General features: G+C 54.4%; 6 protein-coding genes across 6 annotated transcripts; 3 read left to right on the top strand and 3 right to left on the bottom strand.

Annotated features, from left to right (window-relative positions):
- Window positions 1–1,147: 1,147 nt before the first annotated feature.
- M409DRAFT_49023 (uncharacterized protein) lies at window positions 1,148–4,299 on the top strand (the record flags this gene model as incomplete). Its single annotated transcript, XM_033811116.1, has 3 exons — window positions 1,148–3,215; window positions 3,269–3,691; window positions 3,764–4,299. The coding sequence occupies 3 exons, from the start codon at window positions 1,148–1,150 to the stop codon at window positions 4,297–4,299; spliced, it is 3,027 nt and encodes a 1,008-aa protein (XP_033675045.1).
- Window positions 4,300–4,716: 417 nt separating this feature from the next.
- Window positions 4,717–6,852, top strand: M409DRAFT_49022 (uncharacterized protein; the record flags this gene model as incomplete). Its single annotated transcript, XM_033811115.1, has 3 exons — window positions 4,717–4,769; window positions 4,850–5,591; window positions 5,665–6,852. The coding sequence occupies 3 exons, from the start codon at window positions 4,717–4,719 to the stop codon at window positions 6,850–6,852; spliced, it is 1,983 nt and encodes a 660-aa protein (XP_033675044.1).
- A 779-nt stretch (window positions 6,853–7,631) lies between these two features.
- M409DRAFT_16423 (uncharacterized protein) lies at window positions 7,632–8,457 on the bottom strand (the record flags this gene model as incomplete). The annotated part of the gene is made up of 3 exons (XM_033803616.1): window positions 7,632–7,802; window positions 7,857–8,188; window positions 8,241–8,457. 3 exons carry the CDS (start codon window positions 8,455–8,457, stop codon window positions 7,632–7,634), a joined length of 720 nt encoding a protein of 239 aa, XP_033675043.1.
- Window positions 8,458–10,700: 2,243 nt separating this feature from the next.
- M409DRAFT_49020 (uncharacterized protein) lies at window positions 10,701–11,166 on the bottom strand (the record flags this gene model as incomplete). The annotated part of the gene is made up of 2 exons (XM_033811114.1): window positions 10,701–11,047; window positions 11,100–11,166. 2 exons carry the CDS (start codon window positions 11,164–11,166, stop codon window positions 10,701–10,703), a joined length of 414 nt encoding a protein of 137 aa, XP_033675042.1.
- A 509-nt stretch (window positions 11,167–11,675) lies between these two features.
- Window positions 11,676–12,699, top strand: M409DRAFT_49019 (uncharacterized protein; the record flags this gene model as incomplete). The annotated part of the gene is made up of 3 exons (XM_033811113.1): window positions 11,676–12,048; window positions 12,123–12,473; window positions 12,551–12,699. 3 exons carry the CDS (start codon window positions 11,676–11,678, stop codon window positions 12,697–12,699), a joined length of 873 nt encoding a protein of 290 aa, XP_033675041.1.
- Window positions 12,700–12,975: 276 nt separating this feature from the next.
- M409DRAFT_62282 (uncharacterized protein) lies at window positions 12,976–15,504 on the bottom strand (the record flags this gene model as incomplete). Its single annotated transcript, XM_033815104.1, has 7 exons — window positions 12,976–13,209; window positions 13,278–13,918; window positions 13,978–14,199; window positions 14,265–14,446; window positions 14,531–14,870; window positions 14,934–15,141; window positions 15,214–15,504. 7 exons carry the CDS (start codon window positions 15,502–15,504, stop codon window positions 12,976–12,978), a joined length of 2,118 nt encoding a protein of 705 aa, XP_033675040.1.
- Between the last annotated feature and the right edge of the window lie 437 nt (window positions 15,505–15,941).

The following is a 15,941-nucleotide window of genomic DNA, read 5'->3' as shown; positions in this document are numbered from 1 at the left end:
GGGACAACAGGTCCTGATCGTTGATGGGATGTTCAACGCGAGCTTTGAAGTTTTATCCAGACTCCCAAGGGAAGAAGATCTTGTCAGTCAGTCAGACTGTCGTTGAGATGCTGTGCCTTTAGCCTCGTGCCAATGAGAATAGAGCATATACATGTATTAGATCACATCGATACCCTCTGAATGGCCGGCTTGTAGTGCTGTTCGCCCGACTGCATCGACGGGGATGCAAGAGGCTGCCGCTGAAACATGCGTTGCTGCTGCTGCTACGCTGACATGGCCGTCGTTCTGGCAGTCATCAGTCACTCTGCAGCTTGAACCTCACCTATCATCTTCGAGGGGAAGGGCTTTCACGGCCGTCATTCTGCGTGAACTGGACCAGGATGCCCTCGAATGCGAAGCAATATTACTCTGAAGAATTGGCCACGCGGACATGTCGAAGTGGCGTCGAGTGTAGTGATATTTTTCTTGCTGGAGTCACGGTTGATGGTGGTGCGAAGAGGCGATTGCGTCAGGGTGCATAGCTGGCCGGGCTAGGTGAGATGGTTGGGGACTGGGGCGTGATCTTGGAGAACGACGGGTTTCCATGACTCTTCTGCCGTTCGTTCGGTCTACAATTCATTTGTCTCGCTGTCACACATTTTTCGCACTGCCGCTTTTCGACTCTGCGTACAGACGTGGGACGTTGTCGTTGTCTCAAACAAGGCGTCGGTTTGAGTTTTGGGCCGGACCTTCCCGTCGTTTCGCTTCCTCGGAGCAAGAGCGGCCGGGCGTCATCGCTCCTACCTGCCACCAGCCTGCCCACCCACTTTCGACTGCGACAGCAGGAGGCGCGACCGCAGGTTCTCGCCCGTCGCGGAGTCTTGAGACGTGCAGGGCCATTGTCGCCGCTTCCAGTCTTTCTCACACGAAGCGACTGTCCACCTTCACACCACCTTCAGAAGCTGGCCGTCCTTGGTCAGCTGAGGCGCAGCCCAAGCCGCATCGACCTTACCTCACCTTCACCGGATTCGCACACTCGGCAACGACAGCCTCTCTACCACCAACCCCTCTTCCCCTTCACCGCGACCACGGCCTGGTGGGCAAGGCTGTCGCAAAACAACATCGCCGTTGACCGGAGTACCTACGCCCCGCTGCTTGACTGCCCATCATGACTTCCGTGAGGGGCAGCCGTACTGTCTATCGCGAGCGAAGTGAAGAGCGCGACTACGAAGAGGCTCCCCGCCGCTCCTACACCACTGTCAAGCGATACCAAGTCCCGGAGTCCATCACCCGCTCAGTCTACAAGGACGACGAGGAGGAGGTCAAGGACAAGATTGTTATCAAGCACAAACACCGTGAGGACCCTCCCGCTCCGTCCAGACACTCCGACGACGTCGAATATCGAGTCACTGAGCGCCGCTGGGAACGCGAGCCACCGCCGCCCTCGCGCGTGGATCGAGATGAAGTAGACTACCGTTTCATTCGGACCGAGCGCTCCGCCGACCCACCACGACGAGACATCAGCTACCGCGTGGTCGAGCGGGACAGCGATTACGAGAGACCTAGGAGCTCCCATCGTAGCGAGTACAAATTTGTCGAGAAGGATACCGAAGTCATTCGTGCGCCATCCCCGCCCTCGCCTGAGCGCGTGCGTGAATTCCGTTTTGAGCGTGACCGAGATTACTCCCCAGCACGAGAACGTCCATACGATCTGGAGAAGTACAGCAAGAGCACCGAATATTTTGCACAGCCGGCACCGCAACCAATCATCATTCGAGAGCCAGCACAGCAAGCACCGATTATTATCCGCGAAGAACGCCGTGAGCCGCAAAAGATCATCATTCGCCGAGAAGAGCCTCAATACGAGTTTGTCGAACGAAAAGAGGTGATCAAGGAAGAGAGAGACGAGAGCCGCTCGCTGGTCAAGAAGGAAGAGCCACCGGCACCAGTTCCTGTACCAGTCCCAGAGCCCGAGGCAGCCAAAGAACCGGAAGAAGACTACTTTTACGAACGCCGCGTGGTTGAGCGAAGACGACGAAGCGACAGCTACGACCGCAAGACGGAAATACGACCTCGCGATAGCGCTTCCAACTACAGCAGCGACGATAGCTACGTGTACGAGCGACGTGAGCGTGTTGTGGAAGACGACAAAGATTCACACCACAAGCGCCACCTGGCAGAAGGTGCTATCGCCGGTATTGGTGCTGCTGAGATTCTCAGACATCACCGGAAGAGAAAGGGCGAGGAAGTTGGAGGCAGAGCCAAGAGTGCCATTGGCGGTGCTGCCCTTGGCGCCGTTGGAGCTGAAGCATTGAGCAGAGCGAGAAGCATGCGCAGTATGCGCCGTTCGCGGAGTCGCTCTCGCAGCGATGACAGACACGGCCGGCGTAGACCTCGCTCCCGCTCGAAAGATCGTGGACACTCACTGTCACGCGGACAACAACTTGGTGGCCTGGCAGCTGTCGCTGCTGTCGGTGCTCTAGCAGGGTATGCGTTGAAGAATCGTGGCAACAAGAATGAGACTGTGGTGGTCAAGGATGGCCACCACCGTCGTAGTCGATCGAGAAGACGACGTGGTAGCGTTGACAGCTACTACACGGACGATACACGACGTGGGATGTCCGAGCATCGTGACCCTGAACACCGCAACCGCCGCATCGCACAAGCAGGTCTGGCTTCTGCCGCCGCCGCTGGTATCTGGGAAAAGGTTCGGTCTCGCAGCAGAGGTGGCAGAGAACGCAGCAAGTCTCGCATCAGGCAAGGAGTTCCAATCGCAGCTGCAGGCTTGGGAGGTGCTGCTCTTGCTGGTTTGTATGAAAAGAACAAGGCGAACAAGGAAGCGAAAAAGGACGCCATCATCGAGGATGAGATGAACAGAGGAAGGCGGAGGCACAGCCGAAGCCGGTCAAGGAGTAGGTCGGTCCCTGCTCCATACCCTGCAGATGACAGGAGGAGTGTTGACGGTCGTCCTGGGTTGATAGCATACGGTCAAGAACCTATCTATCCTGATGATCGCCGCGGCTACTACAGCGACGAGGAGCCTGGTCTCTATCGCCGTCGTGGTGGCAGCGCCGACAGCAGTCCCGACACAAGACGCCGCCGTAGCCGTTCTCGTGGACGGCGTGCCGCTGAGATGGGTGCTGCTGCTGGTGTTGGCGGCCTTGCTGCTCACGAATTCGGCAAACACCGCGAACGTGAACGGAGCAAGGTGGAGGCAGAGAGGAGGAGACCTGATCGTAAGTCAATGCACCATGATTGAGATGGCACTCACACTGACATACTTCAACAGACGATGAATACTACAACCGCCCTTATGCACAGGATCCTTACAGCCCACCTCCGATGGTCGACAATGGGTACCCACCATATCAGCCAAACCAAGCGTATGGACAACAGCAGTACCCATCAAGCAACTACTTCCCTCCACCACCGACTGGTGACAACGCTCAGTATCCCGAGCAGCAGTCTTATCCTACCTACAATCCAGCAGACTACGCCAACCAGCCACCCACTCAACAACCCTATGACGCTTCACATGGCGCATATGGCCATAGCGATGCCAACCTAGGACAGCCTTACCCTGGCGACACATTTGCGGGCGATACTCGCTATGGAGCGCAGGATCATGGTAGAGGGCGAGGCAGACCAGATCCTGAGAATGTGAGTCCGCCCAACAACGACACTGAAAAAGAGCGCGAGTCTCAGGAAGCGGGTACGTCCCAAAAGGACCCGTAGCCTGAGTTTGTGACGTTCAGAATGGCAATGCTGACTCCTAACTCTGCAGATGGTTTAAGCACACCACGCCAACGCTCTACCAGCCGTGTCAGATTCGATCTGGACTCCAACGTCGCGCATTCGCCAGAAGCAAGCCGACGAAAGGACGACGCTAAGCGTGGCGATCCTTCAGAGCCACGGCAAAGTGATACCGAGACAAGCGACGACCGCAAGCATCGTCGAAGAAGCAAACGTAAAGGGAAGGAGCGGGAGCGAGACTCACATCACTCCCATCGTGATGAGGGTGATGACCATGAGCGCAGGTCGCATGATCGGGAACGGAACAGAGAGAGGGATCGCGGCGACAAGGACGATGATTCTGACGATACCGTGGATCTGCCGGACCGGTTCGATGAGAACGGCAACCGCAAGGCCGAGGACCCTCTGGCGCAGAAGATTAATGAATTGCTTGGTGGGCAGGGAGGCGCGGGTAATCTTTTCAAGGGGCTGGTGGGCGGACTTTTGGGCGGACAGGGTGGTGGTGGTGGTGGTGAAGATGACGACGAAGGCCGGTCTAGCAGACGCAGGCATCGAGATCGACGTTGATGAGAAGTTGTTGCATTCCGGTTATTGGCACTTTTTGGTTGAGAGGTGAAAGGAGGATGAGTTTGGGGAGCGGTGCTCTTGCATTTTGCGCGTTTATGACGATACGACAACGACCGCTTCTTTTTTTATGATGATCATGACAGGTATGAAGATAGACAGTCTACCCACGAAACAGAAGCATTACCCAGTTGCATCAGTACCTTTACATCGACTGTTCTGCATCCTGTCTTGTGGCAGTCGGTTGTCATTCAACAACACCTCCGCAGCTGCTGGATGAGGAAGGTTTGAAAGCCGAGGCAAGCAGCTTTTGACCTCACCTCCTTCATGTCAAGATCAGAAATCTGTTTTCTTTCATCATCTCTAATATTCTGTTCATGGTTCTAGCAGATGTTAATTGATAGAATAAATACATTCACAATGCCGGAACGAATTCAACCTCGACCAATCACAAAGATCTTGGTGGCGAATCGGTGAGTGAAACATGAAAACTACCTGTCTACCCGTCGACGTCCTTGCACCGTCAAATATGAAACTGACCTGTTGCACGTAGAGGTGAAATCGCCGCCCGCATCCTCTCAACATGCCGCGAACTGAACCTCGAGACCTACGCCTTGTACAGCGAAAACGACATCTCCCACGTCTTCAACGCCTCCCATGCCATCCAGCTCGACTCCGCTGCGGACTACATGTCCGTCGACAAGATGCTGCAGATCGTCCAGGAACACCGCATCGACGCTCTGCACCCCGGTTATGGATTTCTCTCCGAGAGCGCCGAGTTAGCGGACCGCATGGGGTCGATAGACGTGATGGTCGTGGGACCCGGAGCGGAGAATTTAGGTCGCACGGGGGATAAACTGGAGGCGAGGAAGTTGGCGGAGATGTGCGGGGTTCCTGTCTTGCCGGCGTTCACGAGTCCGACGGGGGACGTCGAGGAAGTCGAACGGTTTGCTGAGAAGAATGGCTTTCCGATCATGGTCAAAGCGGTCGATGGGGGTGGGGGACGGGGGATCCGACTCATTCGGCGGAGTGAGGATTTGAGGAGTCTGGTGACGAGGGCGGTGGAGGAGAGTCCGACCAAGAAGGTTTTCGCGGAGAAGGCGGCGGTGGATGGGTACAGGCATGTGGAGGTGCAGATTTTGGGGGATGGGAGGGGTGGGGTGTGTCATCTTTGGGAGAGGGAGTGTAGTATTCAGAGGCGGTATCAGAAGGTTGTGGAGTTGGCGCCGAGTATGTGTGCGGATCGAAGGGTTGTGAAGCCGGTTGTTGAGGCGGCTGTGAGGATTGCTAAAGAAGTAAGTCTTATACGCACAGAGAGGAGGGCTTTAGGATGGGCGATTGATCATGTGTGCTAATGTGAACGGCCAGGTCAAATACGCCTCCCTAGGCACCTTTGAATTCCTCCTCAACCCCCACACGCAAGAGTTCTTCTTCCTAGAAATCAACCCCCGCCTACAAGTCGAACACACCATCACGGAATCCATCTGCTCGACCGACATCGTCAAAGCCCAACTCCGCCTCGCCCAGGGCGCCTCCTTCTCAGAAATCGGCCTCGATGGCTTATCCCAAGACCCCCTGACTCCACCACAACAACACTCCATCCAACTCCGCGTGACGGCCGAAGACGTCGAAAAGAACTACGCCCTCAGCATCGGCAAAATCACATCCTTCCACTTCCCCTCCGGCGTGGGAACCCGCGTGGATACCGCTCTGGTCCCCAACGCCCCAGCAATCGTCACCTCGGACTTCGACAGCGTCATCGCCAAAATCATCATCACCGCCCGAACCTTCCCGGACGCCGTCGCCAAAGCCCGTCGCGCGTTGCAGGATACCTCTGTCACAGGGATTCAGACGAACCTTCCTCTTTTACGAGCTATTGTCTCGCATGAGGACTTCGAACAACGGAGTTGCGACACGCAATGGCTCGAGGCGAAACACGAGGAACTCCTCTCACTCAGCAAAACGTCCCACGACATCAAAGACCCCCTGCACGGTCTCGCCACCTCGCAATCCTCCTCCTCATCGACATCCTCCGCACTCGCAGCGGCAGGAGGCGGAAGTGCAGGCCCGCTGCTCAAAAAAGACGACGCCTGGAAACTCGTCCTCCAACCCCAAGACTCCAAACAGGAAGAACAAACCCACCACCTCCACCTCCAAAAAATCCTCCAATCCGACTTCCCCACGTCCTTGCGCGCCCAGATCCTCTACACAACCCCTGCCTCCCCTCACCCCATCCCCTACACCCTATCCCTCTCCTCCACCACAGCCTCCAGCTCCGCCATGATCTCCTCGCACCCGCAGGGCAACAAATCCGACCCCTCGCATATCATCTTGCCGCTGTCGGGGAAGTTGGTGGAGGTCTGTGTGGATGAGGGGGATGTGGTGGAGAAGGACGAGGCGGTGGCGGTGGTGAGGCAGATGAAGATGGAGGTCGAGGTGAGGAGTCGCAGGAGGGGGGTTGTGAAGTGGGTGACGGAGGCGGAGGACGGGGAGGATGTTGGGGAGGGAATGTTGGTTGCTGTTGTTGTTGAGGAGGAGGGGAGGGCGAAGTTGTAGATAGATCCTGTATGCGGGTACTTTGGCATCAGTCATGCTATTGTGATGAATCGAATCTCGTTACTTCTAGGACTGGAGGGGACCATCAAGGGTGAGCCTTCTTGATTCGGCAAAATACTAGTCAAGGCCGAAAACCCCAAGACGATCGATACAGCATGTTCGAGCAGTATCGTAGCGCTTCATGAAGCCGTCCGCGAAGCTGCCGTCTCACGGCCTCTCTGGGAATGCTGTCCTGGGTGCAAGAGAACAGGCTGAGGATTATGATGGAGACCAGGTGAGCGAGACTTCTTCTAGGCCAATATCTGATGCTGCAAGTCCAAGACTGGATGGTGGAAGGGATTCAGCAGAGTCGACAGACTCAGGGCATACACCCTATGAGGCTTGGAGCCAGCACGGGTTCCCCGCGACAGCATCCTCGACTGAGCCATCGAGTCCAACATCAGGCGTGAATAGCTCTGTAAGAGCCAGGGGATCGATGGCCACATGAACAAGCGTTGATTCGCTCTCGTACGCCCAGTGACGTATCTGTTCCTCGCCTCGATGGGGTGAGTTGAAGATCCAGCTGACTTCATTCATCGTTACGCTTGAATTTCGAAGACGTTGCGAAGGTCTTGACGAGCGATCCTAATATTTGGCATACATCCTCATGAGATACCACTGAGGACGCTACTGCGGATGTCCCACAATAGCAACAAAAGAACTTCCGGGTGAGGAGCAGCAAGGAAAGAGTCGTTCGTGGAGATGGAACATCATTCATGTGAGTTAAGCCGATTTCATTATCAGTGAATGCCTTTAGCATTTCGTGATCGGTGTGTCGTCGCGAAATCCACGATCTGATCCCAATTCTTGCACTGATGGTTGACGAAGTATCCATTCACGCCTGGCCCGAGAGTCCCGTTGTCCAGCATGGAGTAGTGCTCGAGCGTCATGTCCCCAGAACACATGATAGACTATCAAAGAGTCAGAAAGGCGAAAAGATTGCCTGGAGCAACGTTATCGCTCACCTGTCGAAGATAATCGATGCAATGGTCAACATGCACCAATGGGTCCTGCCCATCGTCGCCACTGTCATGCGTCATGATCTTTCCCTCTGACCGCATGCTGTTCAGCGCATTCCGCAGCATGGCGACACAATGGAGCTGGTGAAAGACAGACAAGCAGTACTCTCCGTCTCCGTTGTGAAGTAGATGGGTCTCGCCCAAGCCTTGCGTCTGGTCCTTTGGTACTCTGACGAATCCCTTGCCCAAGGGTATGAGTTCGTTCCAGGGATTGTGTTTTCCAGTCGAGCTCACGGAGAACCTTTCATCTGGTGTGAAGGTGACTGGGCCCCATGATACTGTCGATTGGTTAGAGACGATACGATTCATAATCATGCTCGAAAAACGTACTGCTAGGGAGAAAGCTGGTTCTGCGTGATCGCGCCGTCACAGATATGTATGTGCCGATGAGTAGTACCACGCCGAGAATGCTGAGACCACTCCAGATCAAAGGTCTCCGATTGCGGGTGGTGAAGGATTTTCGAGGTCTCTGAAAGTCATATTCTTTCTCTGTCTCCGGATGGAGCAGATGTGATGAGTCTGAGCCGGTCTCTGACGATGAATCCATCCTGGCTGTTCTGAGGAAGTGAAAGGAAACAGAAGGGAAGAATAGCGCTTCAGCTGAGTACAGCGACAACTCGAACCCACACCGAGCAATGACTGATCGCGTGCGAACCTCGCAAGCAACAAAGAGACCCTGCATGTGCTAATAGCTGTCTGCAGTTCTGGTGGTGTAACGCTGTGGCACTCCGCTCTCAGGCCAGACGATCTTGCTTCATTAGCAAGCACACCCGAAGACGCATTACAACTGAGGCCCACCCTTGGCATTCCTTTGGTAAACTCACTAATCGCTGAACAGTAGTCCCAATTAGGCAGTTGGGAAGCTTCCTGCTTTCAAGCTATTCCAATAAGCTTTGCCCAAGCTGGAAGGGATGCTTATCGTCATGACGTCCTTTGCAAACTGAAGAGATTCGCTCTTGTTGTTGCGGCTGGTTTCGGGTTCTGAAAGCTGAGGACGGAGCGCAAGATCTGTAAGGCGCTTTCCCGTCTCAATCGAAGCGTTGGGCTTTTGGTTCAGGAAAGGGCTCTGCGGACTACACCCACGACCAAGGTTGGTGATCATGCCTCTGCCTTTGGTATTCCGCTCAATTGTTCATCCCCATTACTCCCAAGCCGTCTAAGCAGCTTAGGATGCAATTAACAGCGCAGTCGCTTGTGAAAAGTTAGAGAGATGGCAATCGCATACTTTCCGGTTTGACCGGAAAGAGGAGAGTAGCTACAATACGCTTCATTCAGCCCATGGCGACCTCACACAATCGTACATTGCCAATCCTGTCCATGTCGTTGCGTTCCACATCTCTGTACTCGTGCCCAGTTGATCAATACAATGATACGCATGATGTGCAGCCAACGTCTTCCTGTCAATCCACTGCACCTTGTTATCCACCGCATACATCAATTTCCGATACAAAAACAGACAGTGTTGCAGATGGTAGCCAGCTCTGTTCGTCCAAAGATCCAGCACTTCTGCCCGGTCCAGTTGCTCTCTAGACAGGGGCTGAGTGAAGTTTTCGTCCTTATACCACTGCCACTTTTCCCACGGGTCGTTTGCTTCGGTGACTTCTGGATATTGACACTCTGGTGCTATCCATCCGTATATCATGGGCTCCAGTACACAACCCCGAGCTCGTGCCTGGCTAGAGGTGTGACCGCACTTTTTGACTTGAGATGCGGGTTGCCAGTATTGCTTGAGAGGTCGTATTGAGCCGAGTGCGGCTCCTAGTATGGTTGACAGGAGGACCAAGGAGACTATGCCAAAGATTCGAAGCCATGGCCGTTGGCGAGGAGGTCGTGGCGTTGCTTGTGAATCATCCTCGTCCCTAGGAAGGTGTTCATAGTCGGTATAGTTCTCTTTCATTCTGTCCCGCCGTGAGGGTGTACGTGGTTGCTGCGACGAGGGGAGAGGGAGCAAAACGCAAGTACACTGCGTAGCTCGTGTTTCCTCATGCAAGGCCTCCTACGCTCCGTCATGAGGCTTCGATAAGCAACGAACCTTCTCTAACCGACAAAATAGTGTCCATCCTACGATGTAACACTGCAAAGACCGACATGAACGAAGCTGTTGGACTTTCTCGCAGACTTGTGCGAAGTATGCTGGTACGCGGAAACCAGCTCTCCACCTCCAACGCAAGGCGTGCAGTCTCGGAATTCGCTTTGTGGCCAATCCTCAGCCGCAAGCTGTTTGATTGGCTAGTGCGATTCCACACCTGCCTTATACGGACGTTAAAGTGGGGCAGAGCTGAGCGACCTCATGTGCTCATGGAATGATGGAATTTCGTCCCAAGAAGCTGGAAACACGATGTTCGTTGACGAACCAATGGAGCTGGAAGCGCTAGTAGGGTTCTCATCACACATGTACCCTCGTCGTTCCGGTCAAAGTGGGATCTATCGAATTGCTATCTCTCCAACTTTCTACGAGTAACTGCGCTGCTAGTTGCACTCTAACCTACTTAGACGGACTAGAAGTACAGGGGATGAATGTTCCACTGAGTGGAACACCGAGGGTACCATGCCACAAAGTCCGACCTACCTACCCTTTTCGGGACAAGACTGGGCACCTGCATAAGTACAGCGAAGATCGTCAAGCACACGACATCTACCAACATTCCGAGCGTTTGATCACTGAACTGGCATGTCATCATCGCATCTGCTCCATTGGAAGTGGCTATCTAGTTGGAGAAACCCGTTCCCAACATATTCCCTTTCCGTGCACTTGTCTTCCACCAATGGACTTTCACTAGCCTTGGGGCTTTACTCGGCCTCTGCGGCTTCTCCCTCCTTGCCAGCTGTGACAGCATAGTAGCCAAACTCGGGGTTGTAGCCCTGACGCTTCTTGAGAACCTCAACCTCAGCCTCAGCTGCTTCACCTTCCTCTCCTTTGCTAACCACGTAAAATCCGTTTGTGGGTGAGTACGTCTGGCGCTTCTTGAGAATCTCTGCCTCGGCGACCTCGCCCTCCTCACCGGCGGTCACGGCGTAGGTACCAAACTTCGGGTTGTAGCCTTGACGCTTGAGGACCTCAGGCTCAGCTGCTTCACCTTCCGCTCCTTTGCTAACCACGTAGAAGCCATTGGTGGGTGAGTACGTCTGGCGCTTGTCTAGATAGTTTGTTAGCATCAGAAATTGTATCTGGAAGGGCAAAGTTCATACCCTGGACTGGAGCAGCACAGCTCAGGCCGAGCAGGCACGCAGCAGCGATGAGAGAGACGGCTTTCATGGTTGCGAGTGTTTGAAGAGGGTTTGGAGACTTGAATAGAGTCGAAAGGTATCGTTTATGAACGATCTCTTCGAGCAAAGCAGAGCTCTTTGATTTATACGGCCCAACTCCGCAACCACTCCTCTTATCTTGCGGTGCCACTTTATGAACCATGTTCCTTCGTTCAAACATCAATGCATGTGTCAAACCCAGCTCCACCAACACGGAAAGGGTCGTCGATCTACGTGTTGTCGACTTTCAGGCCAACAATGATCAACATGGGAGCTCCTTCCCAGTTTGGGGTTAGGCCCATGTAGAGGTTACATCTTCCAACACGCCTGCATGGTAGCGCTAATCACGAACTACTGCTGCACCGTGCTTAGAGGAGAAGCGAAGTTTCGCCACTGTTGTTGAGAAGTGAGCGCATCACCGCAGCGATGCATCACGCAATCATTCAGAGTTGAGGGAGAGCCACGGTGGAAGACGGGAGAGTGTAAGCAAAATCGTCCTGCGAATTCCTCTCCGCCAACATGGACGACTCGTGCCCTTGCGAGGAAGCGTGCCATCTCCTCGACGACGAAGGCAAGCAGGTCCGACATCGACATCCCAAGCAGAAAAGATCTCGAAAATCGTTGTACCTCTTGTCGATAATCCTGACGAATCTGGTGACTGCCATAGCCGCGTTTACAGTCGGACAGACATGGCAACGGCATCGAGACCAGAGCTCGATTCACAGTCAACTACACACGCCGCAAGATGAGACTTCCTTCTACGCAGACATCGACCAAGACTCGAGACATACGGTGAAATTCTCGCCTTTCTCATTAGATCCGAAGGCGTCGCCGTACACCTCGCCGCCATCCCCGGAAGTCGATCAAGCATGGAGGGATCTAGGAGTCGAATGTGAGTTTTGCCACCCTCAAAGATACAGAGAATCCCCATATGAACATTCAAGACTAACACAAACCCCCCTCCAGACTTTACTTTTGTTCTTCCCCTCCCCCTGGGCCCAACCTTCAACATCGACCCCTCCCACGCCATAATCCCCGCGGATGCCCCAGGAGCACACAACGAATCCGGCTACGCCGTCGACATGGAAGCCATGCACCAACTGCACTGCCTAAACCTCCTGCGCAAAGGCCAGTACTTCAACCACGAGTACTACGCCGCCGCTGAGAACCTGCTCGACCGCCCCTCCTGGGCGTTCCGGGATCCCGAGCGGAATGTACGAGGCCATATTAATCATTGCATTGATGCGTTGAGGGAGAGGATTATGTGTGCGGCGGACGATGAGGTGTTGCCGTATTTTTGGCGAGATGGTGAGGGGAGTAAGTCTTCCGTTCGGAGTCTCGTCGATGAAACGTGCGCGAGTTTGGGACTTGTTTGTGTGCTGATCTTATCGCAGTGACGATCTCTGATTTTGCCGTCACGCGGCAGTGTAAGAATTTCGAGGCGGTGAGGAGTTTCGCTGAGAAGCATCAGTTGGACGATTGGGGCACTTCCTATGTGCTCAAGACTCCGCCAGATGCTTATATAGCATCTGATATATTATAGCGTAAAGTCCAAAGAAGCGTTCACGGAAATAGATGTCCCGGCACGGCCATGTTTGTCTAGAGGGTCAAGGTGTTTCATGGAGTGTAGTCTGCGGATCATTCACTGGCACTTCCTCATGGACTTGCCAATGTCAGGAATTCAGGACTGGCCGCATTCATTCGACTCATAGACTGGTCCTCATTTGAGCTCTGGAGATACACACGGAAAGATCATAAATCACCTTGCCAACCAACTCCCCCGAAAGCCATCATTCACCGACCGAATCATCATCTTTCCTCACAACTTACTCCCCACCGCCGGCGCCGTCACCGCACAACAAGCCCCACCCGCATCCACCGTCCCCTCACTCACCCCCTGACGATGCTGCTCGCTCAGCAGCGTCGACTGGTTAAACTGCTGCGTGCTAGGAGGCACATCTAGCGCGGGGTTCTTCTCGAAGAAGTTGACGGGCTTGAGGGCGACTTTGATCGTCTCGCAGGGCATGACGGGGAAGTCTTCGATGCGGGGAATCTATTGAAAAGAAAAAACACTCAGGGTTAGTGTGTGGAGTTTTTGGGGGATAGGGGGTGGTGACTTACGTGGTTGATACCGAACTGCACGAAAACGACCAGATCCTCATCGACGATTCCGTCTTTCCTGTCCGCCCAGCTCCTTACTCCAGTTCCTCCTCGGCTCTGGTTCGTGTACTTGCCTCCGGCATAGAGTTCCCCATCACGGTACTTCACAGCATAGATACTCTTATCCGCGAACTCGGCCCGCTTGAAATTGAAACTCTCCGTGTCGGACAGCATCTTCTGGAACGGCGGCGCGTGGATCTTGTACGCGACGGGCTTGTTGTTGATCGGGTTGCGCACCGCGGCGTTCTGGATCTTGAAGACGCGGTTGGCGGCGTAGTCGATGTCGTAGCCGCCCGAGTGCGTGAGGAGGGTTTCCTTGCTATAGTAGCCCGTGCCGTGGGGGTTGAAGTCGCTGCGGGGCATGGCGTGGGCTTCGTCGTAGACGAGGCGGTTCTGGTAGCCGTCGATCATGGGGTCGATGCGGAGGGAGAAGATGTGTTGGTGGTGGGTGGCGAGGACGCCCGGGTGGACGACTGTGCCCCAGGGGACTTCGAGGCCCTCGTCGATGGGTTGGGTGGAGAGGATGCCGGTGGCGCGGACTTCGTAGCTTAGTTCGCCGGCTTGGTTGAACATGAAGGCCATGATGTATTCGTAGTTGGCCACTGCAGAAAACAGTTAGATCTTTACTCAATGTGGGCACTCTTTCGTGACAGTAACTTACCCGTGATAATACTCTGCACAACCAACTCGCGGTTCCGGACAACGGCAGCACGCCCAGTCCTGTAGTTAGTGTGCTTCCATCCAATGCCATTATCCTGTTCATGGATGCAGACCACATTTGGCATATCGAGTGGATTACCCTTGTCATCAGCAAGGGTAGCAGAGAGGTAGTGGATAGAGCCGAGACAATCGCATCCCAGCTTGAGGTCATTGGCCATGATGCCTAGAGAGGATCATAGTCAGCTTCTTTCCTTCAAACATTGGTTGTAGAGTAGGGTTGTTGCGTACCAGCACCAGCGTCGCCAAGATCGAAAGCAGACTTCTTGTGGAATGGGTGGCGAGGGTCGGCGTAGGGGATGTTCATATCCGAGAGAGCCAAACGGTAGAAGAGGTTTCGGCCATCGTATCGGACGTCGTAGAGAACCATGCCCTCTCGCTGGTTGAAGCCGACTCTGAAAGACCACTTTTGCCTGCAACTTTGTTAGCCACCGATCCTGACCGTGGAGCTGCAGCTCAAGAAGAGGCATCAAAGATGGCTCGTCCTAGACACTCACCACTCAACAACATTACTCGTCCCCTGCTCCGCCACACTGAAACTCGCCCCCTCCGGCTGGACGACCTGCAGCGGCTTCAAGTCGGTCCTCAATTTCTGATACTCCGGCACGTACTCATTGCCAGGCTGAGACTTCCAGGGCTTTGGTTCGGAGATCGTGTTATCCGTCCCGGTAGGCAGGTGATCGATACGGATGACTTCCATCTTGGAGCAGTCGATGACGGGGGAGATGCTAAGCGGCAGGGCGTAGTGGTTCGAGTCGGCGTCGGTGGCGTTGAGCGGGTCGCGGAGGTACATGAAGCATTGCCACATGCGGGCGTCGTCTTCGATGCCGTCGGAGCCTGGATACCACAAATTAGCCAAAGCGGATCTTGGTAAGTGTGATCGTGGGGAGGGAGACATACCATAAATCCACGGATCAACAACCACCTTCGCCCCCTCCGGCAACTTCAACTTAGCCAACTCAGCCTGCACGCCTTCATCCTCCAACGCAATCCTCTCCATAGCGGAAATCTCCTCGCCATCACCAGGCGCGTGCAGATTCGCGCCCAGCCGAACATTATACTCGATGCTCTGCCGGGAGAGATTCACCACCGCCTCGTGGAATTTATCCTATTCATCAGAATCCCGTCAGCTTCAACGTTCTCCTCGTCTCTACATGACTCAAAAAGAGCTACTGCATACCGTCTTACGCAAATAATACGTAACAAACACCCTCCGATCAATCCCAGGCAGACTCCGACTCCCCTTCGCCTCCGCCTCCAAGTAAGGCACCATCTCCGCCTTGGCCGGCTCCTCGAGGGTAATAGCCTTGAAATGGAGATCCTGGCCCTCGGGCCATTGCGACCTGATCAGGGCGACGGCCTGCTGAATCTCCGAAGCATTAATAGGCGCCAATGGATGACTGTGAATCTGGGTTTGCTTGCTGTCGGCGCCCCGCAGGGCCAGTGACGTCGAGACGGATTCGGTAGCCATCGTAGTTGTGGGTTCTGTTTCGTCTTTTTGGTTTGAGAAGGCGAGGATTGAAAGAGAGGATGAGGGGTTGGAGGTGGAGGAAAGGAGTCAAGTTGAAAGAAACAGAAGAGCTAGATGCTTTTCGCCACGCGAGACAGGTTCCGTTAACTCGGTAGAAGAAGCAGCGTGAGTCCCTCTTTAGATAAGACGGTCTCGAAGCTAGGTGGGTGGGCAATGCAGCAAGCAAGCGGCGCGCCGACGGCCAAGCAAGAAGCTCTTCGTTCTCTCTTTCTTACCTGCAGTCATCGCCCTTCAAGCCCATCATCATCCAAAGCCATCAATAACTGCTTGTTCCCGTGGGCCGTAATCCTCCCCCTCCAACAAATCATCCTTCTGATCCAAGAGATGAGGGGAAACGGGGCCAAACACGACGTATTTCGTAAAAAATGTAAGGCGGG

Source organism: Zasmidium cellare (assembly GCF_010093935.1).
Source record: "Zasmidium cellare ATCC 36951 unplaced genomic scaffold M409scaffold_1, whole genome shotgun sequence".
In the NCBI taxonomy this organism is placed as follows: Eukaryota; Fungi; Ascomycota; class Dothideomycetes; order Mycosphaerellales; family Mycosphaerellaceae; genus Zasmidium; species Zasmidium cellare.
This window is presented reverse-complemented; position numbering and strand designations above follow the sequence as displayed.